Consider the following 27,498-nt stretch of genomic DNA (forward strand, 5'->3'; position numbering starts at 1 on the left):
CATTGCTGAAGATGCTTACGGGCAAGGGTTTGAATCCCCTCTCAACCCTTTTTACCATGCATACTATTTCTTGTAATACATAAATGGTTTTATAATCAGATATTGGGAGTGGGTACCCATGTTAAATGGAATTGGGTTCGGTAAGGTCAAAACCCAAACCTTATAGGCTTTTGATAAAAGGGTCCTATTAGGGTTAGGATGGGTTGAGTACATGAAAAATCTCATGAAATTTCCCTAAGCATAGATATTGCTAATATAACACAATATATTTTTTAAGTATTAATAATAAACTAACAACTTACAACTATTAATCTAATATAATCATTAAGAAAAACAAAAATAATTCGCTTATCAAGAAAAAAATGTGTAATGTTCAACAATTAATAAAGTAATTCAAACCAACTAAAAGATGATATTAATAATAGTTGAAAATATAATCATAAACTGATTAAAATACAATTGCATTGATGTGATCATTCTTCCCCCCCCCCGCCCCGCCCCGCCCCCCCAAGCAAAAATACCTGGCTTTAGAACAAGTTATTGGATAAAGGGTTTGAAAATAATTATCTTATAATTTGAATAAACTACACCAAGAAGATTGCACATTGTTTATGTGCTATTAGATTTTATGTTCTGATCTCAATGTTAAGGAAAATAGTTTTTTCTTTTTTTTTCTTTTGATTGTTTTCTTGACAGTAGCTTCAAACTAAATTTTAACTTGCTTTAGCAGAAACTACATGGGGCCATCATTATCTCAATTAGGAAATAATGTGTTATCTATTGTAATTCAAACAAACTAAAATATAATTATTATAATCATAATTGAAAACATAATCATAAGCTAATCAAGTTACCATTATGTTGCGCTGTTGATGGGACTGCTAGCTCTCTTAAGAAGAATGAAGATGCATAACACTAGCTGAAGGGGTGGAGGTCTTCCCTTTCCTTTGCTTTTCCTTTTTTATTCTCTTCTTTCTTTCTTTTTCTTTCCTTCCCTTCCCTTTCCTTTTTCTTTTCTTTTCTTTTCTTTTCTTTCTTTCTTTCTTTTCATATGAGGTGTGCATGAGCCGTACGTCTCTAGCATGCCTCATGCAAAAAAAGGCGCTTGAGGTGCATGCCTCAGGTTACCTCATCTAAGGTATCAATGCCTCTGCATTGCACCTTAGGGCATTTTTGGTGTGCCTTGACTGGAGGCTCACCTCCAAGCATATGCTTCCCTGACCTTTTAAAACATTGGTCCTAAAACTCACAATCTTGAGGATATCTACACAAGACAGGGGTCCACATCAAATTCCTACCAATGATTTCATAGTAATCTTTAATTGCAACATCCTTATTGAGAGCTATATTGAAGATATGTGGATAAGACTGGACGATAGGTCTTGAGCCACACCAAGTGTCATTCCGAAAGGGTATATGCTCTCCATTTCCAAATTTGAATGCAATGAACTGAGAAAACTCATCTTTTAGTTTCTTGACACCTTTCCAAATACTCATCCCATAAGAAGCTTGACACATTGCAGTTGACTAATCACATACATTGCTGCCATACTTGCATTTAATCACATGTCTCCAAAGCTCATCCTTCTGATTTGCATTCCTCTATAGCCACTTCCCCAATAAAGCTGTATGCATAAGCCAAGAGGTTGATGCCTACCACACCTCTCTATGGGAGACACTTGAGGCCACACAATAAGATGAAACTTTCTCCTCATTGGACCCTTCCCATAAGAAGTCTCATCTGGCCTTATCCAAAGAGGATAATAATGAAGCTGGTGCCATGAACAAAGATGAGAAATATGTAGGGAAGTTTGATAAAGCACTCTAAACTAGAGTAACTTCCCCCCCCCCCCCCCCCCCCCCCTAGAGAGATAACTCTTCTCTAACCAGCTAATTTGCGATTAAACCTCTCAATTATCGGTGCCCACAGCTGTTTGGACTCTAATTTTGCATGGAGGGTAAACCTAATAATTTAGATGGTAGTGAGCCACACTCACACATCTACATCCTAAGACAGCAGACAATTCAAAGGCATTTAGAACCTTTCCAAATTGAAGTCGGCTCATTTTTCTTCTTTATTTTCAACTGGGATGCAGCTCCAAAGCAGATTATAAGCATCTCCAAAACAAAAGTCACTCTCTCTTGCTCTGGAGTCATTGGCAAATTATAGTGAAATAGAGGGGGTGTCACTTCTCACCCAAAAGCCTTCAAGGTACCCACCCTATTCAACCTTTTTCACCATTCTACTAAGGGGCCCCCACCACAATAATGAAAAGGAAGGAAGAAAGAGAGAGCCACCTTGTTTGAGAACCCTCTTTCCTTGCAAGTAGGCTTTAGGGAACCATTTTATCACCAAAAATCTAGCTGAAGATACTATTTTTAACCCATGCCCTTCACTTCTCACCAAATGTTCTTTCCCTGCAAGTAGGCTTTTAGGGAAGCTAGCTGAAGAGAGATACTCTTTTTAACCCATGCCCTTCACTTCTCACCAAATCCCATTATTTTTAAATGATAGTCCAAAAGGCCCCATTGAACATGGCCATAAGCTTTTTCCATGTCCAACTTACATATTAACCCTGGAGTGCCTCATTGATCCTTGAATCAATGCATTCATTTGCAAAAAGGGCCCATCCAAAATTTGGCCGCAATCCACAGAGTCACCTTGGAATGGAGATAAAATTTGCCCAGTATTCCTCATAGTCTATTTTCCAAAACCTTTGAAATTATCTTACAATTACTACTAATCAAGTTAATGGGGCAATAGTCTTTAAAATCTTCAACACTTTGGATTTAAGGATAAGTGAGATGAAGGTGGCATTAGCTACTTTTGGAAGGGAGGGACAGAGGATCTTGCATGAAACTATTACGAAACTCTCATAATATCCTAATTCAAGATTCAAGAACTACCAACATTTCTTGTAATAGATAATTCATCTGCACCCAATGTTTTGTCACCTTGTGGACTTTCATTCCAGAAAGTCCCTCTCTATCTAAAATTCTGCAATAAAAAAAACAAAGAACAAAAAACAAATTCTATCATCCAGTGTTGGCCTCATCATCTCATGAGCAGAAAACAGACAATTCATTTTTTTTGATACGTTATAGAAAGTATTGTGAAAATTTGAGAGAAAAAATGAATTGATTGTATTGTCTTGGAAGGAGCAAATACACAGCTTTATATAGAATTACAGAGCTAACTTACAGGGTGATAAAATAGGAAACTAACTTTTCCTAAAAAACTAATTTCTATATCAGTGGGATTCTCCAATTAATATCCCATGATTCTAGGATATCCCATGATTCTAGGAAATTAAGTTTCCTAAACTGATGGACCTAAAATTATGGAGGATCAATCAGAGAGTCAATCTTCTACTTTCCAACACTCCCCCTCAAGCTGGTGAATATGCATCTTTCATTCCCAGCTTGGAGATGAGTCCTTGGAATGCCACACTGCAAAGCCCTTTTGTCAGCACATCTGCCAGTTGACCATTCGTTGAGACGTATGGAGTGCAAATTAATCCGCTATCCAACTTTTCCTTTATGAAATGCCTATCTATCTCAATGTGCTTTGTCCTGTCATGTTGGACGGGATTGTGAGCAATGTTAATAGTTGACTTGTTGTCACAGAATAATCTCATTGGACCTTCCCATCTGATCTTTAGGTCTTCCAAAATTATCTTGAGCCATAGTAATTCACATACTCCCTGAGCCATTGCCCTAAATTCTGCCTCCACACTTGATCTAGCTACCACATTCTGCTTCTTACTCCTCCATGTCACAAGATTTCCTCCAAGGAACATACAGTAACCTGTAGTGGACCGCCTATCCATGGGAGAGCCTGCATAATCTGCACCAGTGTATGCCTCTAGGGTTAATCCAGTATTTCTTTTAAACAAGATTCCTTTGTCAGGATTAGCCTTTAGGTAATGTAGTATCCTATAGACCGCCTGTAGGTGAACCTCTTTCGGGTTGTGCATAAACTGGCTAGCCACACTCACGGCATATGCTATGTCAAGCCTTGTGTGGGCAAGATATATAAGTTTTCCTACTAATCTTTGGTACATTTCCCTATTCACGGTTGGATCTTCATTTGCTTCTCCCAATTTGAGATTTGGCTCAATCGGTGTGGAGGATGGTTTGCATGCTAATTTTCCTGTCTCTCTTAAAAGATCTGTTACATATTTCTGTTGGGAGATAAAGATGCCTTCTCTGGAATGAGCTACTTCAATCCCTAGAAAATACTTCAATCTCCCAAGTTCTTTTATTTCGAATTCTCTGACTAGGCATCTTCTCAAGGCTTCCTTCTCCTTTTCATCATTTCCTATCACAATTATGTCATCGACATATACCAGAAGAGTCGTGACTCCCCCTGCATCCGAATGCTTTATAAAGAGTGTATGATCTCCCTGACTTTGTTTGTATCCGATGGCAAGCATAACTTTAGTAAATCTTCCAAACCACGCCCTAGGTGATTGCTTGAGACCATATAGTGCTTTCTTCAACCTACAAACTTTATTTCCTTTTAGATTTCCTTTTAGATTTCCTTTGAAGCCCGGAGGAATATCCATGTATATCTCCTCTAAATTACCGTGAAGAAAAGCATTCTTTACATCAAATTGCTCCAAGTACCAGTCAAAGTTAGCTGCTAGTGACAACAAAATTCTTACCGTATTCATCTTAGCCACTAGAGCGAATGTCTCCTGATAGTCAACACCATAGGTTTGTGTATATCCCTTTGCCACGAGTCTTGCCTTGTATCTTTCTAGAGAGTCGTCTGACTTGTACTTTACTGTGAAAACCCACTTGCAGCCCACGAGTTTCTTTCCTGGTGGTAGGTCAACAATTTCCCATGTTTGATTCTTATCTAGAGCATGCATCTCTTCTCTCATAGCATCTTTCCATTTCTCATCAGATAATGCCTCAGATAAAGTATTAGGAATATGAATGGTGTTTAAACTAACTAGGAAACTCCTATGTGATGGTGAGAATTTTTTAAAGGACACAAAACTTGCTAAGGGATATAAGGGATGTTTAGTGCATTCTCTTGTGCCTTTCCTAAGGGCAATAGGAAGATCTTGGTCAAATGCTAATTCAGAAGAAATTTCTGGAACTGTATTTACCTCATTCTCAGGATTAGGAGTTGAATCTTGAACCTGCACAAGATTAGGATCCTGGTTTCTTCTTCTTGAATATACCTGCAATCTCATAGAGTCACAAAGTTCACCATTCTCTATCATGGGTATGGTTTGAATGGGTGAAGAAGTTGGTTTGGTTTGAGGTGGTTCGATGGGTGCAGATACGGATTGAACTGGTATAGATGCTGAGTTTGGGTGTTGAGAAACTGTAGGTAGACCAAGCGGGAACAAATCTTTGTCCTTATCTTCAATGAATGACAAGGACTCCCCCTGAAGATAAGGTTGAGCGAAATATGGTGTTTTTTCTTCAAAAGTGACATTAATAGAGACAAAGAATTTTTTAGTAGGTGGGTGGTAACACTTATAACCCTTTTGGGTGGATGAATAACCCACAAAAATACACTTGACGGCTCTTGGATCTAATTTCCCTCTATTATGGGTATGAACATGGACAAAAGCAATGCATCCAAAGATTCTTGGGGTGAGATTATTTGTTGTACGTAGATTGGGATAAAATTGAGAAAGTGTTTCCATTGGTGTTTTAAATCCCAACACCCTCGAAGGTAATCGATTTATAATGTATATGGCTGTAAGCACAGCTTCCCCCCAATAGGTTTTTGGAACATGCTGGTGGAAAAGTAAGGCTCGGGTTGCAGCTAGTAGATGACCATTCTTCCTTTCTGCTACTCCGTTTTGTTGTGGAGTATTAATGCAGGAGGATTCATGGATAATCCCTTCTTTTTGAAAATATGGGGATAAAGTTTGGTTGAAATAGTCCCGTGCATTATCCGATCTAAATCTTTTGATTCTGACCCCAAACTGATTTTGGATCATGTTATGGAAATTTGGGAGTACACTACTTACATCTGATTTAGATTTAAGAAGAAATATCCAAGAGACCCTAGTGCAATCATCAATAAAAGAGATGAACCATCATGAGCCAAACACGTTTGGAACTGTGGAGGGTCCTCATATATCACTATGGATCAAAAAGAATGGGACTGAACTTCTCTTGTTACTGATTGGAAAGGGCACATGCTTGTGTTTTGCAAATTCACACACATCACAATGAAAATATTCAACACTCAATCCTTTAAACAAGGAGGGAAACATAGTTTTCAGAATTCCAAAAGATGGATGTCCTAGTCTAAAGTGATGAAGCCAAATGGTGTCTTTGTTGGATGATGAAAGGAATGACAGAGATAACTTATCCTGGACAATATTTGATTTGCATGATTCTTCAAGATAGTAGAGTCCATTCTTCTCCTTAGCAAGTCCAATCCTCTTCCCCGAATCCTGGTCCTGAAATATATAGTAAGAATGATAGAAAAGCACATTACAGTTCATGTCAGTTTTTGGATGGATATCAAGTTAGTGGACAATTTTGGAACATGAAGAACACTTTTTAGTGTAAGTGATGGATTAATATGGATATCCCCAAGACCAGCTACGGTAGTAAGGGAACCGTCTACAATAGCTATTTTTCAATTGCTTGGGCAAGGGGTATAAGAGCTAAAATGTAGTGATGAGTGAGTCATGTGATCTATGGCTCCTGAGTCAATAACCCATAAATCCCTAATAGGTTCATCTGAGACATTTAGTCCGTGAGGAATAGAAAACTTACCTGAGATTGCAAGAGAGCCTGTACCACTAGGTTTCTCCAACGATCCCAGAAGCCCCCTTAACTTTTCGATCTCCTCCTTATTGAACTCGGTCTTGTCTGGAGGCTTTTCTTGGCTCGGCTGATTCGTGGTGAAGTTAGATTGACTTCGACTCTTCCGTTGTCCTCCTCGGTAGCCCCATTCCCTATTCGATGGTTTACCATTCAGCTTCCAACACTTCTCTTTGGTGTGCCTTGGTTTCTTGCAATAGGTAAATCAAAGAGACTCCTTGTTGTCCCGTGCAGAGGACAAATCTGTCTTCATTCCTTCCAGTATTTTCGGTTGTTCCATCCTTTTAGTCATCGCTGAACCTTCTAGTACTTGGGGTTCAAGCATAACCCCCCTACGGTTTTCTTTAGCACGAATCAGAGAAATAGTTTCATTTAGAGATGGTACCTCTTCTTTGCCGAGAATCTGGACCCTAACTTGATCAAATTCTGCGTTGAGTCCTGCAAGAAAGTCATAAACGCGATCTTTTTCGATAAAACTCTTTAGGATTGCTGCATCCACTGCACATTTAGTCTCAATGCACCGATAATGATCGAGTTCTTGCCACAGGTTCTGCAGTAAATTTGCATACTCGGTAACTGTCTTGCTGCCTTGTTTAGTTGCTCCAGTCTTGACTTTGATTTCGTACACTTGTGCTGCATCACGTGCTTTTGAATATGTTTGTCGGACGGCATCCCAGATCTCTTTAGCCGTGGATAAAAACATACACGTGTCGCTGATTTCAGGGTTCATTGAATTCCATAGCCATGACATGATCATGGAGTCAGATTCGTCCCATGCATCAAATCTTGGATCTCCTTCCTTCGGTCCCGTCCCTAAGAGATGGCTAAGCTTTCCTTTTCCCTTTAAATATGTTCGAACAAACTGAGACCACTTCAAATAATTTTTCCCGTTCAACCTATATGCTGCCGGAATGTTTTGCAGGTCGCTAGATGCTTGATGTGAGGAAACTTCTTCCGATTGTGCAGTAGTATTTGATATGGTGGCTTCTGACATATTGGGCGGGCTTCAAGAAAGAGAGAAAAACAGACAATGAAGGTCTGAAAAACTTAGGGTTGGCGATGAAGGCCTAAAGAATCTTTCAGCCAATGTAAAAAAAAGGTACCTGTAATGCTCCACCAAACTGAAGAGTGGATCGAAACCACTCAAAATCAAAACTGATCCAAACCAAACCAAAGGGATTCAGTAAATCTGCTCTGGGCAACACCAGATCTAAGATTTCAGACTGATCTGATGTCTCTACAAAGAGATCCAAGAAAAAGGATGAATCCGATGGCGTAGCAGTCCAGAAGAAGCAAAAATGTAGAGTTCAGACCTGTACCCGATCTCGAAGAAGAATCAAGGACACTCAAGAACCTCCCAAATACTGTTAGAGTGTTCTTGAACCAGCAGCAGAGATGACCAAAGAGATACTATGTGTAGATTAAGTCGTGACCAGCTGTGATACCATGTGAAAATTTGAGAGAAAAAATGAATTGATTGTATTGTCTTGGAAGGAGCATATACACAGCTTTATATAGAATTATAGAGCTAACTTACAGGGTGATAAAATAGGAAACTAACTTTTCCTAAAAAACTAATTTCTATATCAGTGGGATTCTCTAATTAATATCCCATGATTCTAGGATATCCCATGATTCTAGGAAATTAAGTTTCCTAAACTGATGGACCTAAAATTATGGAGGATCAATCAGAGAGTCAATCTTCTACTTTCCAACAAGTATTTCATTATATAAACAAGAATATACAGAGAGTGTTACAACCAGGGAACCCCTTAAAGCATATGTAACATCTAAGCCCAATACAATCACTCCCTACTCATCCCTTACCCACAGGAACAGGTTAACACCTGCTCCTTAAAACATCTGAGCCCAAAATAATTGTTCCCTTTCAACCCCTTGCCTTGCTAGAGAATCTGCTATCCCATTAGCTGCCCTTGAAACCCATTGAAAAGATACTGTTACGCCTCTCAGATGCCACTTTATTTTCTTTACCAAATCTTGGTAGGACAAAGCTGCCTTCTTGCCATTCTTTAACCAGCTTACTACTAGGGAATCTCCTTCTATTAAGAGCCTTCTGAAATTTATTTTTTCTGCTAATTGGACCCAATACAGTACAGCAGACAGTTCAGCCTTGGTTGAATCTCCTTGGGCAATAAAGCTAAGATAGTTCCCTGAAAATCCCTCCTATGCCTGAAGGGTCTGGGTTGCCAAAACATTCATAGAAATTAATTGTTGCTTCTGATACCTCCTCCTTGCCTTATATCAATCATTCCCAATTTTTATGCTAGAAATGGTGTTGCATTTCCACCTGTCATTTGCCACTTTGTGAAAGAAGTCAGTGTTTCTATCACCTTCCTTGAGCCACTGGACTATAGAGTCTGGACGTCTACTTCAATGGGATCTCCTCCATTAGAGCAAGACAAGAAACTAATCTCTTGATTTTCTTGCTTCTCAGCCTCAAATAAGGAACAGTTTCCTCCTTTGCATCCAAACCTTGAATTAACTCATTGGCTTTCTCCCTTCTTCTTCTGATGCAGCCCACATTCTCTTTGCTCCACACCTCGATTTTCTCTTTAAGATGCTCCAACTTCCTCCAAAAGACAATGCATGCAAAGCATGTTACTTGAGCTTCCTACCACCACTCTTCCATTTTGATTTCAAATTCTGGAACCTGGAATAGCATTAATTCAAGCCTAAAAGGACCTGGTTTCTTGTCTATAGGGAGCCAATCTTCAGTAGAATGGGTCAATGATTAGAAGTGGGGCACATGAGGGCTTCTTGCACCACATCTGAAAATAGATTTTCACATCTCCTAAAAGAATATCTGTCTAACTTTGATAAGGTTAGTTTCTCTCTGAAACTGCTCCACATGTATGCTGCTTCACGCAATGGTGACCTATTAGCTGCAATCTGTTACAAATTCAACAATGCTCGTCAACAGCTTTGCACCACCACTTATTTCTTGTGAGAATCTGATAATGTCAGAGTCTCTTCCCATACATACTAAAAGGTTCCACCTGGAAGCAAAAAGATTCAATTTCTACCCAGCAACATCCCCTTTGGTAACTCATATTAGGGCCATTGACTGCAATGCAAGTCCATTCTACACCATCATGGATATTCTTGCAGCAAATGACAATTGAAAAAACACCAATTGCTGAATCACCATTGAGTATACACCCAAACTTGCATCCACTAACAATTTATAAACAAACTTGCATCTTCCTCTTCCCCATATTTATTCTATGAATTGTTTGTTGCATACCTCTTTTTTAGTTTCTTACAACATTGCAATATGTGGCTTCCTTTAGGGTGTGTTTGGTTTTAGAACCTTGTATAGGTTTTCCTACATTTCCCTACCTTTTCTTTCAAACCAAACACACCCTAAAGGAAGCCACATATTGCAATGTTGTAAGAAACCAAAAAAGAGGCATGCAACAAACAACTCATAGAATAAATACAGAGAATTGAAGCAATTCTTCTCCCGTTGCACCTTGGATCCTTTCTTCAGTAAAGCATTTAGACAGCCTTCCCCTTAAACCATTATTTTTTCAATTTGACTCGAATAGATCCACAACCTCATATTCATGTCCCTCAAACAATACACCAAGATATTGATTGATGTCTTTTATATTCTCCTTTACTCAGTCTATTATTTGCCTTCCCTTTTTGATCGATAGCCTATTTTATGCTTCAACTTCATCAACCCATGATAGGCAATAGAAGTGCATGGGTGGTAAGCTGCTTTCCTCTGTTGCTACATGTTGGATGAATTGCCCCCCTTCAAAAATGCCTTTGATCACTGTCATTGGTTCCACATCCAAAATATCCCCCTCCCTCACCTGATCCAGGCTTGTGGTTGATACCTCTCTAGAGTGTTTTGAATACAATTTAGAGCTTGTTATCCATCGATAGGTCATCATCTGCAGCTTCAAGCTGCCCTTCTGTTATGGTAGAAGATAATCTTGATTTTTACCCTTTTATATCCATTTCATGTTACTGAAAGAGATTTCTAGTCATGGATTTCTAACTGAAGATCTAGACCATTGAACTCATGCCTCAAGATCAATCACTTGATCTTGAAAACCCAAGTGATGTACAATGGTTTCAAGTATTCTAGGATATGGAAGCGATATAGTAAATGGTGTACCAAATTACCAAGTAAAGCACCAAATTTTCTAAAAAATTAAGCCAATCAAATGCTCTACCAAGTAACTCCCAAAATATGGGCCATTAAAGTAGGTGATGTATCAAAATTTCATCTAATCTTTCCCATCCAAATAACGCATTCAATCAACCCAAAGATCTAGGCTATCAGAGTGGTCTCTTAAGATCAATGAAATCTCAGCCATCCAAGTAGTGTACCAAAATTTTAATAAATATGGGCTATCCAAATGCTGATAAAAAAATGGGCAATCCAAACAATATATTGAATCAACCCAAAAAAATAAAAAATAAAAATAAAAACTAGACCATCAAAATGATCTCTCTCTTTTTTTTAATGGTCTCTTAAGAGAAAAGAACTAATCTTGCCCATCCAAGCAACGTACCAAGATTTCAACTAATCTTAGCCATTTAAGTATCAAGTTTTCTAAAAGAATTATGTCAAATAAAGTGATATACGAAGTAAGCCAAAGATCTGAACCGCCAAAAATGGCCTCCTAATGTCAGCCAATTAATCTCATCCATCCAAATTATGTACCAAGATTTCAACTAATTCAACCCATCCAAATGAGGTACCAAATCAGCATCTAAATCATTGAAGTAGTCTCCTAGGACCAATGGATAAATCTCAACCATGCAAGTGACACCAAAATTTCAACCAATCTAGCTATCTAAGTCATCCAAATAAAGCATCAAATCAATCCAAAAATCAAGTCCAAATTGGTCCCCCGGAGCAACCGAATAAATAATCTCATCTCACCCATCCAATCCAAGTGATGTACGAAGTTAAAAAAATCTTAGGGAGAGGAAGATGATATCAGATCAGTTTTTTTTTAAATGCATATCAGAACAGATTGAAATTACATAAACCTCCCTGGTGTATATAACCTTTTGACTGTCCAAATGTGCGGATTAGATACGGTAAAGTAGGAAATAATTGATCGATCAACCGACAACCGGCCCCACCCATCACCGGCCACATATTAACCTCTATTTATCTGCAATTTCTATAATACCAATCAATATGTACACGTCAGCGGTTATGGGCAGAAATAAGGAGCACAACTACAGGGTCCCGTATTTTTCACAACTGGCTCACACTAATAGAAAGAGAAAAGGTTACAACGAACGATAGACATAGTGGGCCTTAATGGGCCATTCTCTCAATGAGGGCCCTCTATCAAATAAACACCGCAACGGAAAACGTCGTCCTCCTCCTCTCCTAGGTCCAGCATCTCCTTACTTTTTATCCTAGGATATTTTACACCACATTACTCCTTCCAAATCCAACGGTTCAGGAATCAGGACCAACAAAAGGCAAAAACGACCTAAAATAAGGAAAACCAATAATTCCTCCCATTGCCTACGGCCTACCAAAAAAATGATAGTATTGCTCCCGTCCCGTCGTCTGGTGTGAAGTTTATTTTCGTAAATTTGGATTAAGAAAAGGTTATTTCCATAAATCCATGCGGAAATATTGAGAAGCATGAGAATTTCGAAAAGAGCATACACAAGCTGCAAGCAGGAAGTTCTCGTGAAAGTAGAAACAAGCAAGGTTTTTAGGGTTCTAATTTCGAAGATGATGAGTAAGTAACTTGCAGTCGACGATTCTAAATTCATAATGCTTTGATTGAATAAAGTAAAAGTAATTGAGAAACAGAGAAGAAGAATTTTCCTTTTTCTTTTTGTTAATTAATAAAAATAAAAAGATGAGAAGAAAAAGGTGGAAGACCTACCGGTAAGATCGGCAAGGAGAGCCCTGCAAGGTCCTTGAGTCATGTTATTAGCGACGTCAAGCAACCAAAACCCTATAACAAAAGCAACAACGGCGCGCGGCCTAGACCCCCCTCGGTCCCCGAGTATCCCACCGATATCCGCAGAGTGTCCAATAATCAGAACGGCGACAACGATAGACACGGATCCGGCAGCGATGAAAGGCCTGCGACGACCGAAGCGGCTCTTGCACCGGTCGCTCATATGCCCTACAAGGGGCTGGACCAGTAAACCAGAGAGGGGACCACAAAGCCACACGAGGCTGGCCCATGCGTGAGGAATTCCGAGTTCCTGAACATAAGGCGTTAGAAGAGACAACTGCAATGCCCAACCGAACTGAATTCCACAAGCCACAGAAGCCACCCGGAACAACCGCTTTAACGGCACGCTGCTTCGAACTGGTGGAGCTCGTGCTGGAGGCCGAACCCTGGCCTGCCGGCGGTGGCCTTCAGGGATTGTCATCTTTGTCTCTCTTCAGTCTTCAAGCAGCAGCAAGAGGTGGCGGTTTCGGTTGGCCGAGTTGGCTATATATCGGTTCGGTTGCAGACGGCTTATATAGTTATATATAATAATATATAGAGTATAAGAGAAGGTAAAGGGGACAAGGATACAGACACCCCTGCATGTCGAAGAATTTACGGATGATGGTACTGGATTTTTATTTTAAATAACCAAAAAAAGTAGCATTGGGAACTGAGATTTGATTGAAGCGACAATCTTTCTACCAAAGAAAAATGACAATCCATTGAAGGGAGAGGGCAAAATCGAGATTTGACTGAAATGGCAATCAACGATGCAAATATCCGATTGAACCACAATAGATGACGCCTTTGTAAAATTCGACAGTTGTGGAGTTGCAGCAGAATGTGGAGCCTCAGCCTGCCTTTGTGGATACGTATTCTGTGATCGGCTGAATTTACATCTGCGCCCCTCAGCACATCCCACCCCACCTTGTATGTCTCATCATCTCCCGTTCTATTATCGGTAGATATTCCCAATACAATGTGGAGATGTGCTGTGCGGTATTGTGGGGCGCCCGTGGCGCATATGTGAACTCTGATGGACTCCGTGGGGGTGGTGGGTTCCACCACCAAAGTGACAACTGGCAAGCAGTACACAACTGTTATATACAAAGTACAAACCTTCCGCCTTTCTGGTGGTTCCACACTATCATGTAACGTAAGAACGAGCCAATTAACTTGCCATTTGCCAACTTCCTAATCCAACAACACTCCAACTCTAACAACATCACTTAGAGTGTAGTTTTACTAACAACCTTGATAAATCTTCTGATCTCCAATAACCACCACCCAGCCCAACCTGGATATCAGCCTCAGCCTACCAAGATTCCAAGTCGATCTCATTCTAAGGGACCAAGGGAGCTTCTAAAAATGGCTGGATCGGTTGAAATGATTTTTTGAATTATCTATTTATTTGTCTCTTATAAAACAATTATGAAGAGGGTTGGGATGGCTACTTTTCATGTTTCGCTCAAGCACATCATTATATAAATATTTCAGCACCACCTTTGATGGAGGTTATCATGATTTTAGCCCAAGGAATATACTTTACCCATAAGTTATGTTTTCTTTATTCTTATCTCCATATTTATATCTCTACTAGGGGTGGGTTATCATGGTTGGGCTGGGCTTGGCCCGCATTGGACCATGGCCAGCCCGGGCCCTGGCCCATGAATATGTTATGTACATGAATAAAGATAAAAGGGTAAAAAGATGAAAAGATATTTAGATTTTTACTTTTTTTGTTACTTTTTAATAATGAGATTCAAAAGCTAAAATGTTTAAAAAAAATGAAAATTCATTTAAATTTTGAAAAATTACCGCTATACTTCTTTAAGAAATATCTTAACTAAATGATTAGATTCAAATATTAAAATATTTAATCAACCATCATTACAACAAGATAGAAAAGGACTCTTATCTCAATGATTGGATTTGGTAAACAAAGCATTTGGACAGCCACTATTTGCAAGCATTGGCGTTGGATGATACTATTAAAATATATTATATATGTAATTTATGAATGTATTGTGAGGCTGAGCCCGGCCTGGATCATAAAATTACAGGTCTGATGCTGCACACAAAATTACAGGCTGAGCCCAGAAATTTCTGGACTGGGCCAGTTGTGCACCCCTAAATGGTCTTGATTAATTGGTACCGTTTTTTTGCATTAATTATGATATCGCCCCTAAATTAAGCTATGCAATTAACAAAATGATTACAGGTCACCCCATTATTAGCACAACTTTCTTATATACATGTTTAAAAACTTAATTTATATCAACATGCAAATATTTTATTTTGTATAAATGATAATTTATTATAAATTTAATTGACAAAATATTCCAAGTAAACTTACTTTTACATGAACAACTATTTTGTCATCTTAGATTTTACAAAAAAAATGAAATTATAATTATAAAAAAAGAGTTGACATTTTTTTGTGCTAATTTTGTTTCATTCAAATAAATAATTTTGCATGTATTAATATCATGGGAGAAAATTTTGACTATATTATTTGGAAAATTTTACCATTTTTTTGTATTGGGATTTGTTATCAATATTTAAACAAGAATTATTAACATTCATTACAACAACAGATTTATGAGAAGTCGTTAATTAATTGACAACCATTTAAGTATATATACCAACAAAATAATTTTCAGCTATATTAGTTGGAAAATTTCACCAATTTTTTGTATTGGGATTTGTCATTACATTTAGGCCATGTTTGGGAGTGCTTAAAAATAAATGTTTATTTGGGCCATTAAGCACTTACTGGTATTTGGGAAATAAGCTCAAAATAAGTGTTTATTTTAAAAATAAGGGCTTATTTTTTAAGCCCAAATTCCCACTTAATACAATAAGCACTTATTCAATTTTTTTCTTCTAAAATTATCCCTAATTGAATTTTAAAAATACCACTTATAAAATTATCCCTAGTTGAACTTTATAAAAATACTTTTATTGAAAGCACTTTTACAAAAGTACTTTTATAAAATGCATTTTATAAAAATACTTTTACAAAAGCATTTTTAAGAAAGTACTTTAATGAAAGCACTTTTACGAAAGTACTTTTGTGAAAGTGTTTTTACGAAAGCACTTTTATGAAAGTACTTTTACGAAAGCACTTTTGTGAAAGTACTTTTATGACCATAAAATTGCTTTCGTATACTTTTTTAAAAGTGATTTTGTAAAAGTACTTTTATAAAAAATGCTTTTGTAAAAGTGCTTTCATAAAAGTACTTTTATAAAAATACTTCTGTAGAAGTGCTTTCATAAAAGTATTTTTTTAAAAGTGCGTTCAAAGAGTATATTTTGAAATTAAAAAAAAAAGGATAAAATAGTCACCAATGCTTATTTAAGTGCTTATTAGAAAAAAAAAAAAGACTATTTGAAAAAATAAGCAATTGAAAAAATTGGGTACCAAATGCAAAAGTGATTACTACATATTGACTATTAGATATATAATTGAGATTTATTTTAGGTTCAATTATATTGGTTTGATGCAATATAGATGAAAACAAACTTTCACCATCAGATAGTAGAGATATAACTAAAAGTTTCTACCTCTTGAAATAGATTGAACCTAAAAAGCTTTGAAGCCACTTTTTCTTTACGAAGTAGAATAGTTCTCCAAGTATAGGACCTACAGTTGTGGTTTGGACCTGGGGCTTCAAATCGTATCTGTTTAATTGAATTTGAATTCAAATCAGGTTCAATTAATGACACCAGTCCATTTGTAATCGATTGTGTATAATCCAGCCTAACCCAACAATATTTAGATATAAATTCATATTTTGAAAGAAAACTAATATTTATTTATTATTGAAGTTGGTCAGATACTTATTAGATTGTTATATCTTTTCTAAAGTCATATAAGGGTGGCAATTGGGTGAAGTGGGATGGGCTGGCAGAAGTTTGAGGACCCACCAATTATATACACCCACTAATGAACCGTTTGTATAACATGTATATGGATATATTGCAACCCTTAAAGAAAGGATTTTTAGACTGCACTCTCCCTTAGGATTCTGATTTTAACTGTAAACCTACAATAATTCCAAATTATAAACGTCTCCTAAAAAAACTCCCATCCATAATCCTACCCCCTTCAAATTTCTTTTTTTTTTTCAAAATATATAAAATCAGAAAATCACTTACATGGAAGCATGTTGATTCTAAACAACTATTTTGTTGGCCTAAGAAAGTGGGTGAGACATGCAACAGCAACTCCTTTATTGTAGACCACACTTTCTTTTTTAATATAATTTTTTCTTTTATCTAAAGATATTAGATAAAAGAAAATAGAACCAAAATTGCCTAATAGGCTGATGGAATCCACTAACTGCTACTTAATAATGGATACTTGTTTTTTCTCCTTGCCGGTCAACACTTTAGGCTACATTATTTAGTGTGAGACAATGAAAGAAAAAATTCAGTGCACTTCAATCTCAAATCTAAAAACCTCTCATATCAAGAAATTACTACTATTGTGCTTTCCTTGATCTCTCTTATGATGTTACTGACTGCCTGCATTTCCATCGCACTTGCATTTCTGTTTGTTCAGCAATCAGCAGCAATACACCTCCCTTAGTTTTCCTGTGGGTCTTTGTTAACATATGCTGATTCGATAATATTCGATGTTGTGGTCATGCTGTCGGCAATTACAATAATGGTTTCTTTTATTGTGGGTCTGCGGGTGACGGGATCCGTGAAAGCAAAATCTCTGCATATACTCTGAAAGTATTGGCATTCAGCTGCAAATTGGGAAGAAAGAATCTTTCTCCAAATTTAATGTACATGTACATTAGATATTCCCAATATGAAGTTGAATTTTATATGCGTAAAATTATTGATTTCAGGAGATCCAAGCTTTTAATCAAGCTAGTGAGTTTTAGGCTTTTAGCTTTTCAGTTTTCTTCTAGATATAAGCAAATACGAGAAAACTTTGTCTACCTGGGATTGACAGACCTATACAGTCTGTGCTGTTGCATGGAGTTCATATGGACTAATACCCCCATAGAGATAGGGGTGTCAATTGGACTGGATCTGGTCCAATCCTATCCACTCCAATGTGAGTCCATTATAAATGAACCAGGTCCAATTCGATCCATTCTAATGTTTTGGATTAATTTGGACCTCTAGACCATTCAATTTGTTCAAATTCATTTTGATTTAGATTAGTTTTAACCCAAATCCGGTCCATTGACACATATCTTATCTTATATCAATGGATCAGATATTGGCTTAATCCAACCCAATCCAAGATAAATTTGTTACAAACGGAGCAGGTTCAATCCAATATAATAAATATTTTAGACCGGATTGGTCCAATCCAATATGTCTTCTTGGTCCATCCAATCCGTCCAAATTGATTTTGGACTGGACGAGATCCAATCCAAAACCGGTCCATTGACACCCTTACATAGAGAGAATCCTATGGACAGCACAAGCTGTAAAATATAGATAGCCAAAATTCTTTTGGCGGTTCACACTCTTTGGTTCCTCTGTGAGGATCATTGTGCTCATGGATTGGTTACAGGGGAACATCTGATACATGGGGCTTCTCCTCCAAATACATGTCTAGTTCCCAACGCAGAAAGGGGTAAATAAATTTGAGGCCAAAGTAAAATATAGGTAGAGTGCTATGGCTTCTATTGGTTCAGATAGAGTGGGATGTTCAATTCAAGGTTCAAAGTATCGACATGTATCAGCACGTATCAATCGATACGTATCATTCCGGGACCTCTCCAATACGCCCCTATAGTGGGTGTATCGGGGGTCTTACCGGTTTAGGGGGTGGAAGAGCCCTAAACCGGCCCCCTTGAACTGGTTGCGAAAAAAATAAAAGAAAAGGCATGAAAATCAGTATCGATTCGCCCGATACACCCATACCGGCATATCGATATTTTGAACCTTGGTTTAATTACAAATCAAACTAACTTAGTGTCCTAAATCAAATGAAAAAGCTAACTTCAAGACTTTTCTCAGTTATTGGATCTCAAACAAAATCAAACTTACAGTTTCCTCATGTTGTGTGCAGTGCCATTAATTAGTTGATAAATGTATAGGAAAAATGCCCTTGTGTTGGAGATTGTTATATTCATGTCAACTCCACTCAAAACCAGTGTTTTCGAATCTTTGTTGATTCAGACAGCTGGACCATTCGGCCCAGGAATCATCTAGGCAACCAGTTCCATTTCACCCCTAACCCAATCTTTGGCCAAAAACCATTGATTTGGTCAATGACTCACTGACTCAATGGTTGAATCGTTGATCCGTTCAATCTATTCAATAATTTTTGGTCGTTTTTTATTTTTATTTTTTATTTTTTAAATTAAAATGAACCAGATGATTGAACCATTAGCCTAAAAACCAATTGCTAGAACAACTCCAATTCCTAATCGATTTTTAAAACCTTGCTCAAAACCAAGCAAATATGGCAACGTTACTTTCATGGAGGTTTGGTTTGTCTTTGTCATACTTAAAACATGTTTTAGGAAATTGTAGGTGTGAGTGAAGTGGTGAGGCTATGTATAGGGTCTCCTTGAAGGACAAAGGAAGACCGCTACAACTTGTAGCGGTGACGGTTCTCTCTCTCTTTCTCTCCCTTGTCTTCCTGCCACCGACTTGTAGTGGTGGCGATTCGGTGAGCAGTAGTAGTAGTAGTAGTAGTAATAATAATAATAATAATATTACTATTATTATTACTATTATTATATTATTATTATTATTATTTATTTTTACTAACTATTAATTATTAATTATTTTAATATTTTTATAGTCATTAATTATTTTTTTAATTTTAATCATTTCATTTATTAATTTAATTTGTATTGTTTCAATATTATTTTGAGGTTGAAAATTATTTTTTATGAGATAATGCGAATTGAACTCAACATTTCCAAATAGTATGTTCTAGTGGTAAAATAGTAAAATTAGTGAATTTCAGATGGTAAAGGATTGATCTAACACAAACAAACTTATGGATCCAGAACCTCTAAAAAGTAGACAAGCGCATATGCTTCTTTTTAGATTTCAGACAAAAAAAATATCTTTTTAACTTTTCAGGTCTAAAATCTCAGATTTATCAAATGCCACATAAGTCATGGAATCAAGAATAACTATATATTTTATTATTTTTGGTTGGACAACTTTACCGTATGTTGAACTTAATTTTTCATTATTGCTATATGTTGCATACAATATGAAGGAAAATGAAGGACTTCTCTTTAAAAAATGAAATCTAATTTGAGAAATGGATTAAGGTCATGTTTGGGATTGCTTAAAAATAAGTGCTTATTTGAAATAAGTACTTATGTGGGTTAGGACCACACCATTAAGCACTTATTAGTATTTCAAAAATAAGCCCAAAATAAGTGTTCATTTTAAAAATACGGGATTTTTTAACCCCGAAATTTCAGCTTTTTTAAAGTGCTTATACAATAAGCACTTAAAAGTACTTTTATGAAAGCACTTGTACAAAAGTACTTTTATAAAAGCACTTTTATGAAAGTACTTTTATAAAAGTAATTTTACAAAAATACTTTTATAAAAGTACTACTTTTTACGAAAATGCTTTTACAAAAGCACATTTATGAAAACACTTCTATTTAAAGTACTTTTATTCATTCACTTTGGATTGGAAGTGCTTATTGAAGAAAAATTAAGGACAAAAAAGTTACAAGTGCTTATTGGAGGAAAAGACCACCAAACACCCAATGTGAAATAAGTGCTTACTTCTTAAAATAAGCACTTGAAAAGTTGGGTGCCAAATGCAAATAAGCACTTATTTTTAACATAAGCACTCCCAAACATGACCTAAAATTCTTATTTTCTTGGTGTTTTGTTTTGCTTGCAAAACAAATCTGAATAGTTGAAAAACATGAGTGTTGTAAGAAATAAATTGGATCATCCTATGAATTAGAAGGAAGTCACTTTCTAACAAATTTTACTTACTTTTTCGGTTTGATTAAGATGTCAAAAAGACATGATACCAGTGTGTACTGGTAATATCATTGTTATCATTGTGGGTAGGGATGTGGGAAGAGTTTGCGGGTTGATGTGGTATGTTAGCATGCCATTGGCACTTGTTGCACTTTCAAACTATTTTCATTGTGGGACAATAGTAGCCTTGTCGTAACTCTTTTTGGGTGAGCGGCTTGCCCCGTAGGTGTCCTCTGCAGAGACCTTAGAGGATCTTGCGTAGCACCTGATTTGCTTCAGTTGGACACAAGCAATGCAAGTAGGGGAGCGTGAATGACCTACGATATAGTTGCTCGCCAATGGCAAGCTGGTTGCCGCTTTACCCTTCGAGCTACATTGCACTCTACATGTAGTGTCCTATGGCACAGGCAGTCAACGAGTGGATCCATCCAGCTTGGCTCTGTAGTCAAAACAGGAGCAACCTCTTCTGCCACCCTTTCTATGCTAGGTCATGGAAGGTCTTCAATGTAGATCATTCTCTTCGTAGTATCCGTCACACCTACCAAGAGTGGAAGTTAGGTAGGAGTTTTCTAACCTTAGCCAGGTAGGTCGGCATTGTGGGCTCTTGGGCCTTATACTACCCATTCACTTGGTTCACCACTATCCGCGAGTCGTTGCACACTGTTGACAGTTGTTTGTGTATTCAGGTTTAGTACCATAAGGGTACTGTTGTAATTTCTCTTCTGTTTATATTGTTCGACTGGACTACTATAAATAATAAATTCATTCATTCGCCCCCTAAGTTCTGGAGGGCTTTCAGTCACTCGACTCACCTCTCTTCTTTCTTCTCCTCTCCTCTCTTCACTTGCACTTGCTCAACATGGTATCAGAGCAAGTCATCCAGGCCTGAAGGGTGATGTCAAGCTAACTACTGTTGCATCCAGTGCTGTCTCCAATCGAACTCCTAATCTGGTGAAATCAGTTCGACCCAGAAGTTACAGAGTCTTTTCGTCTTCCAGCCCAAAAGTTGCTCCTCTTGTCTGCTCGACTGTAGAGAGACTATTGTTTGAGGTTTGTAGAGGGTGTTCTGTCTTCAGAAAGGCTATCATCTGAAACTAAAAGAAGTATTGGTCATCTTCTGTTCGGCTGCCTATTGTTTGAGGATTCGTAGAAGGAGTTCTGGTTTACAGGGAAACTATCATCTAAAACTAAAAGAGGTACTATCATCCTTGTCTGTTCGGCTGCCTATTGTGTGATGAACTGTTCGGCTACCCTACTGTTGTCTGTTCGACTGCCTATTGTTTGATGAACTGTTCGGCTGCCCTACTGTTAAGTGACTGTATTCTTTAACACAGTAACTGTATTCAATTTTTTTTGTTGGTATTGTGGACTGTTGATTGTCTGTTCAGCCAATTGATTGTCTGTTCAATATTAATCTTATTGATTGACTGTTCGGCTACCCTGTTGATCTCCTTGACTGGTTAGTAGGTCATTCAAAGCTGTTCTTGTACAGCAACAGCAGTGTATAGACTTGTTTCAGTGAAACCGTAGGTCAGAAGGACCTGTTTCAGTACTGCAACAGCAGTGTTCAATTTGTTGTTTGTTCTCAGTGAAACTGTAGGTCAGAAGGACCTGTTTCAGTACTGCAATAGCAGTGTTCAGTTTGTTGTTTTGTTCTCAGTGAAACTATAGGTCAAAAGGACCTGTTCTTGTACTGCAACGCAGTGTTCTTTTTTTTTGCCCTCAGTGAAACCGGTGGTCAGAAGGACCTATCTCTGAAATAGCCTTGTACGACTGTACTCTTTTGGTTGCTGTTTCAATATTTTATTCTGATATCAAGGGCAGTGAAGATTCAACCACATCTAGAGTTTCCTCAATGCTGAATGGAATGGGTGGGGGTGACCTATCATTTCCTATGGTTGTTGTCCCTCTTGATGGTTTAAATTACCTGGAGTGGTCAAGAGGGATCAAAGTATACACCACTGCAAGGGGGAAGATATGCTATATTAATGGGAGGATAAAAGAACCATCCTCTGGGAGTGCTGAATATGATAGATGGAATCAGGAGAACAGTATTGTTATGTCCCGGCTCTTGGTTTCTATGCAACCTCAAATCAGGAAGAATTTCATGTGGGCTGAAATTGCAAATGAAATTTGGGAACAAGCAAAGTCTACATATTCAGAATTGCGATACTATGCCAAAATTTATCAACTTCAGGCAACATCTTCTACTTATAGACAGGGGGAGAGGTGTTTATCAGTTTATTACTCTGACTTAACATCTATCTGGAAGGAGTTGGATCACTACCAAAGTGTGGATTGAAAGTGTGATGAGGATGCTAAGAAGTACAAACAGCTTGTCTCCCAACAAAGGGTGTTTGCATTCTTACATGGTCTGAATCCTATGTATGAATCTATCAGGGTTCAGATTCTCAGCTCTAAGGATCTCCCATCTGTTCAGGAAGTCTATGCTCTTGTACAGTCTGAAGAAAGCAGGAGAAATTTGATGAACAGCCCTGGTGGAGATGCTGTTGTGTTGGTTGCAAAAGGGGGTGTCTCTACTGGTGTGGGATCTTCTTCCCGGAAGGGAGATCTCCAAAAAAAAACAGAAGATAAGGAAAAATTGTGGTGCACTCATTGCCAGAAACCCCGACACACCAAAGATACCTTTTGGGATCTTCATGGGAAACCAAAATGGGCCCAAGATCTGACTAAGAAGCAAGGTTCAGATGTGAATAAGAAGTACAGACAACAAAATACAAAGAAACACCACATGGCCAACATGGCTACTCGGGAGAATCAGCCCCCCATTTCTACTGTGACTCAGACACATCTCATTGGACCTGACCCGAGGGAGGACATTATGAATTCCTTCCGTGACCATTTAGAGCTCTATGGTAGAGCAATTCGTCAGATGGATGCTCCTCCCTCAACCTTATTTGCATCCACGTTAGGTAACTCTGCCAATGCTTTCCATGTTGCTTCTCACACCCCTGACTCTCCATGGATCATTGATTCTAGAGCATCAAAACATATGACTGGTACGTCTTCTTACTTTCAAACCTATCACCCTCTTTCTGGAAGAGACAAGGTGAGACTAGCCGATGGATCATACTCTTCCATAGCTGATCAAGGAACTCTCTCTCTTCCTCTTGGTCTTACCCTTTCTGATGTCCTTCATGTTCCAAATTTTCCCATTAATTTGTTCTCTGTTAGTAGTGTTATTAATTCCTTGAATTGCTCAATGACTTTTTTTCCCTTTTCATTGTGTGATTCAAGATCTGGCCTCGGGGAGGACGATTGGTAGGGGTCGTATGGCTGATGGACTTTACATGCTGGAGAATAAGGCTGGTCTTCATGTTCCAGAGTTTATGAGTCAGTCCTGTAAGACAAAAGTCTATTTATGGCATTGTCATCTTGGTCATTCGTCTTTTGAGTCTTTGAAAGTTGTATTCCCATAACTGTTTAAGTCAATGTCTGTTTCTGATTTTTCTTGTCAAATGTGTCAGTTGAGTAAGCATTGTAGAACTCATTTTCTTCAAAGAAATAGTAAATCTGAATCTCCGTTTCACATTGTTCATTTTGATGTGTGGGGCCCTGTTACTTTACCATCTGAGAGTGGCAACAAGTATTTCATTACCCTCATTGATGATTATTCTAGATATACTTGGGTATATCCGATGCAAACCAGGGAAGAAGTATCAAAAATCATTCAAGATTTCCAGCGGATGGTCTTCACTCAATTTCAAACTGAAATCCAAAATTTTCAATCAGACAATGCAAAAGAATTTTTTCATAGTAACCTCACGGAATTTTTTTCTTCGCAAAGTTCCCTTCATCGTAGCTCTTGTGCCCGCACTGAAGGGATGAGAGATCCATCCTATGGACGCCCAAAGATTGCGGAATAAGGGGCGAATTTCAAAAATTTTTCTCTCCCTTCAACTGGGAATCGTATTCCCTATTTAGAAAATCATATTTTCAAGGATCAATCTTAAACCATAAACTGAACCAGATCTGAACCAAAAGGAGTGGGAGAGGATTATACCTGATACGGAGAAATACTATCTCCCAATGGAGGTGTTCACGCCCAAGGAAGGATCCAAAGATTGCTCCCACTGAAGATGGCGCAGTGCAGGATGGAGCAGAATCAGCAATGTTCTTCAAAAGAACTTGACCCTTCACAAGAATCAACTGGACGGCTTGTGAGTACAGCTCCAACCAATTTTTTCCCAAAAGATTGAAATCAAGATCCAATCTTGATTGCTCCCAAGAACTGGAGATCGAACTGAAGGAAATGGCAATGGCAGGAAGGTGGCGACAGAAGAGAATTCGCAATATGCAGGAAATCTCTCAATCTCTCTTTCTTTAAAGAGAAGAATGTTGTTGATGTTGTTGTTATCTTCAAGGCTGCCGCCCCCTTCCCCTTTTATAATCTTAAAGGGATCAGCTCCTAATCAGATTAGGAGTTGCTAATCCAAATCATATTTGGGTTAGAAGTCCCTTAGTGATAAGGGATAATCCTTATCTTATCTGCAGATCAGATCAGCTGTCTCCTAATCTAATTACGAGGTTTCCAGATCTAAATCTTATTTAGATCTTGGACTCTCTGAGTGGATAGGGTCTAAGCCCAATCCTTTTAGCTGACCCACTTCAGAATTCGCCCCCTTTAGATGACTGATCAAATCAGCCCAGTTCGAAATGGGCTTAAGGCCCATTTAAGGTTATGTACTTTAAAAACCTTCCAAATTGCTGCCCAGTTGGGCTTCCTTGTATGGCGTGGGACCCAAGCATTGATCTACACATCAGCCACATGGGTTCAGCCCAGCCTTTGTTACAAGGCTTGGCCGAATGCACTGCTAAAGACAGTGTACCCCTGAAACCCATCAAATGAGATCTATGGGCCCAACACTTACACTAAGTGGTCCCTGGGCCAAGCCACCTTGTAACACCCAGGGACTATGGGCAGATGCAAGATTAGCCCATCAGGCATTATCCTCAATGGTCTTACACTTAACCTCTCAGCCCATAATGATCATACACTGCTCGACAAGAGAGGACCTCTCCCTCGGCTGCAAGGAACAGTGTTGCACTCTCCACTCATATGGATCCCGGGAATTAAAACCTTCTTGCAAACATTTTAGAAACCATATATATACTTTTATATCTTATATAAAATATATTTTGCAAAACAAATCTCAACGGTTGAAATCGGCTGTCGGCAGTCTTGGTTTCCATCAGTGAGAGTGCATCCCCGATCATTACCTTTGTCCGACAAAGGGGTTGATCCTGTCACTATGATCACCCACTCAGATGAATTCTCGGACTGTCCCAACATACCCAGGTTTTGACCCCCGTTAAGGATCTCACTGATTGGTATATCAAAGACAGCCCAATCCGACACCTAGTGCAGTATCATAATCGAGTCTAGGGGTCAGGTGTAACTTTCCAGTTTTGCCCATCAATCTCCAAGGTCCAGGGCAATACTGGAAATCTGGTCCAGTTCATAGATTCAATTAATCCTACACTGTATGTGCCTAGGGTCTCACCCTAGCAGCTGAGACAGGCCACCCCAACCGACTTGGTGGCACCACAGTGTCAGCCTTGTCAGGATAGGTCTCCCCAGACCGACCCACTGGCTGTGAACATTCTAAACTAACACGAGTCTCATTAAGTGTCCAGTTTAAGGGTATTACACAGAAACATACCAAGGGAACATGAATCAAATATGTATCTTTATTTATTTACAATAAACTCATAAAATACATCATTCTGATTGAAGCTAAGGGCATACAAAACTGTCTAACACGCACACCACAACAAAATGGTGTGGCCGAACGGAAAAACCGACATCTCCTTGAAGTGGCTCAGGGTTTACTACTTCATATGAATGTTCCCAAACGGTTTTGGCTTGAAGTTGTTCTTTGTTCCACTTACCTTATAAACCGTATGCCCTCTCGTCGGTTAGAGTACAAAGCCCCACATCAACTTCTCTTTCCTAAGGCTCATCTTCTTTCTATTCCTCCTCGTGTCTTTGGTTGTCGGTGTTTTGTCCAAAATCTGTCTCCCACCCCGTGGGAAATTGGATTCTCGTGCTATCCCTTGCATATTTCTTGGTTACTCCTTCACTCAAAAGGGATACTGTTGTTTTGATCCTGTTTCCCGTAAATTCTATGTCTCCATGGATGTTTCTTTCTTTGAAGATGAGCCTTTCTATCCTGTTTCTCCTCAGGGGGAGTGTAGGCATGAGGAGAAACTGGTTCAACTTCCCTCTCTCCCTGACCCTTCGCCTTTTTGTGTTTTTTCTCGTCGTCGCAAAGGCCAACCAAATTCAAGAGCTGTAGAGAATCCGGAAGCTGTACCTCCAGTGCCACCAGACTCCTCGGGGAAGGATCATACTCACTCAGGTATTTTGACTCAAAATGATGTTCTTGAATCTATTAAAAATGATTCCTCTACTGCTAATGGTCTTGACTATCCTATTGCTCACAGGAAGGGTGTTAGATTGTGCACCACTAAACATCCAATTTCCAACTTTGTCTCCTATGAGAACATTTCACCCTCATTCCGTGTTTTCCTTACCTCTATTGACAGTGTCCCTATCCCTAAGAATGTGGTAGAAGCCCTTTCAGTTCCTGAATGGACAAATGCCATGAGGGAAGAAATTAATGCCCTTCACAAAAATGGCACATGGGAACTTGTTGATCTTCCTAAGGGAAAGGTTCCAGTTGGATGTAAATGGGTGTTCACAGTCAAGCATAAGGCTGATGGAACAATGGAAATGTATAAAGCTCTCTTAGTGGCAAAG

General features: G+C 38.4%; 1 protein-coding gene across 6 annotated transcripts in view; it reads right to left on the bottom strand.

Moving 5' to 3' along the window:
• The window catches only part of SUT4 (sucrose transporter 4), a 47,703-nt gene extending 34,346 nt beyond the window's left edge, over positions 1 to 13,357 (bottom strand). For 3 of the 6 annotated variants that reach the window (XR_016076162.1, XR_016076161.1, XM_010273242.3), the window contains exon 1: positions 12,708 to 13,334. Coding sequence is in view for 4 of the 6 variants with exons in the window: in XM_010273242.3 (XP_010271544.1) it covers positions 12,708 to 13,206 (499 nt within the window). In the remaining 2 variants the exon portion in view is untranslated. Of the gene's footprint in view, positions 1 to 1,849; positions 8,244 to 12,707 lie in introns of those variants that run through there. The other 3 variants (XM_088887481.1, XM_088887482.1, XM_088887483.1) reach the window with 3 other exon arrangements.
• Positions 13,358 to 27,498: the final 14,141 nt, after the last annotated feature.

This window comes from Nelumbo nucifera, chromosome 5 (assembly GCF_055504915.1).
Source record: "Nelumbo nucifera cultivar China Antique chromosome 5, China Antique-T2T, whole genome shotgun sequence".
NCBI lineage: Eukaryota > Viridiplantae > Streptophyta > Magnoliopsida > Proteales > Nelumbonaceae > Nelumbo > Nelumbo nucifera.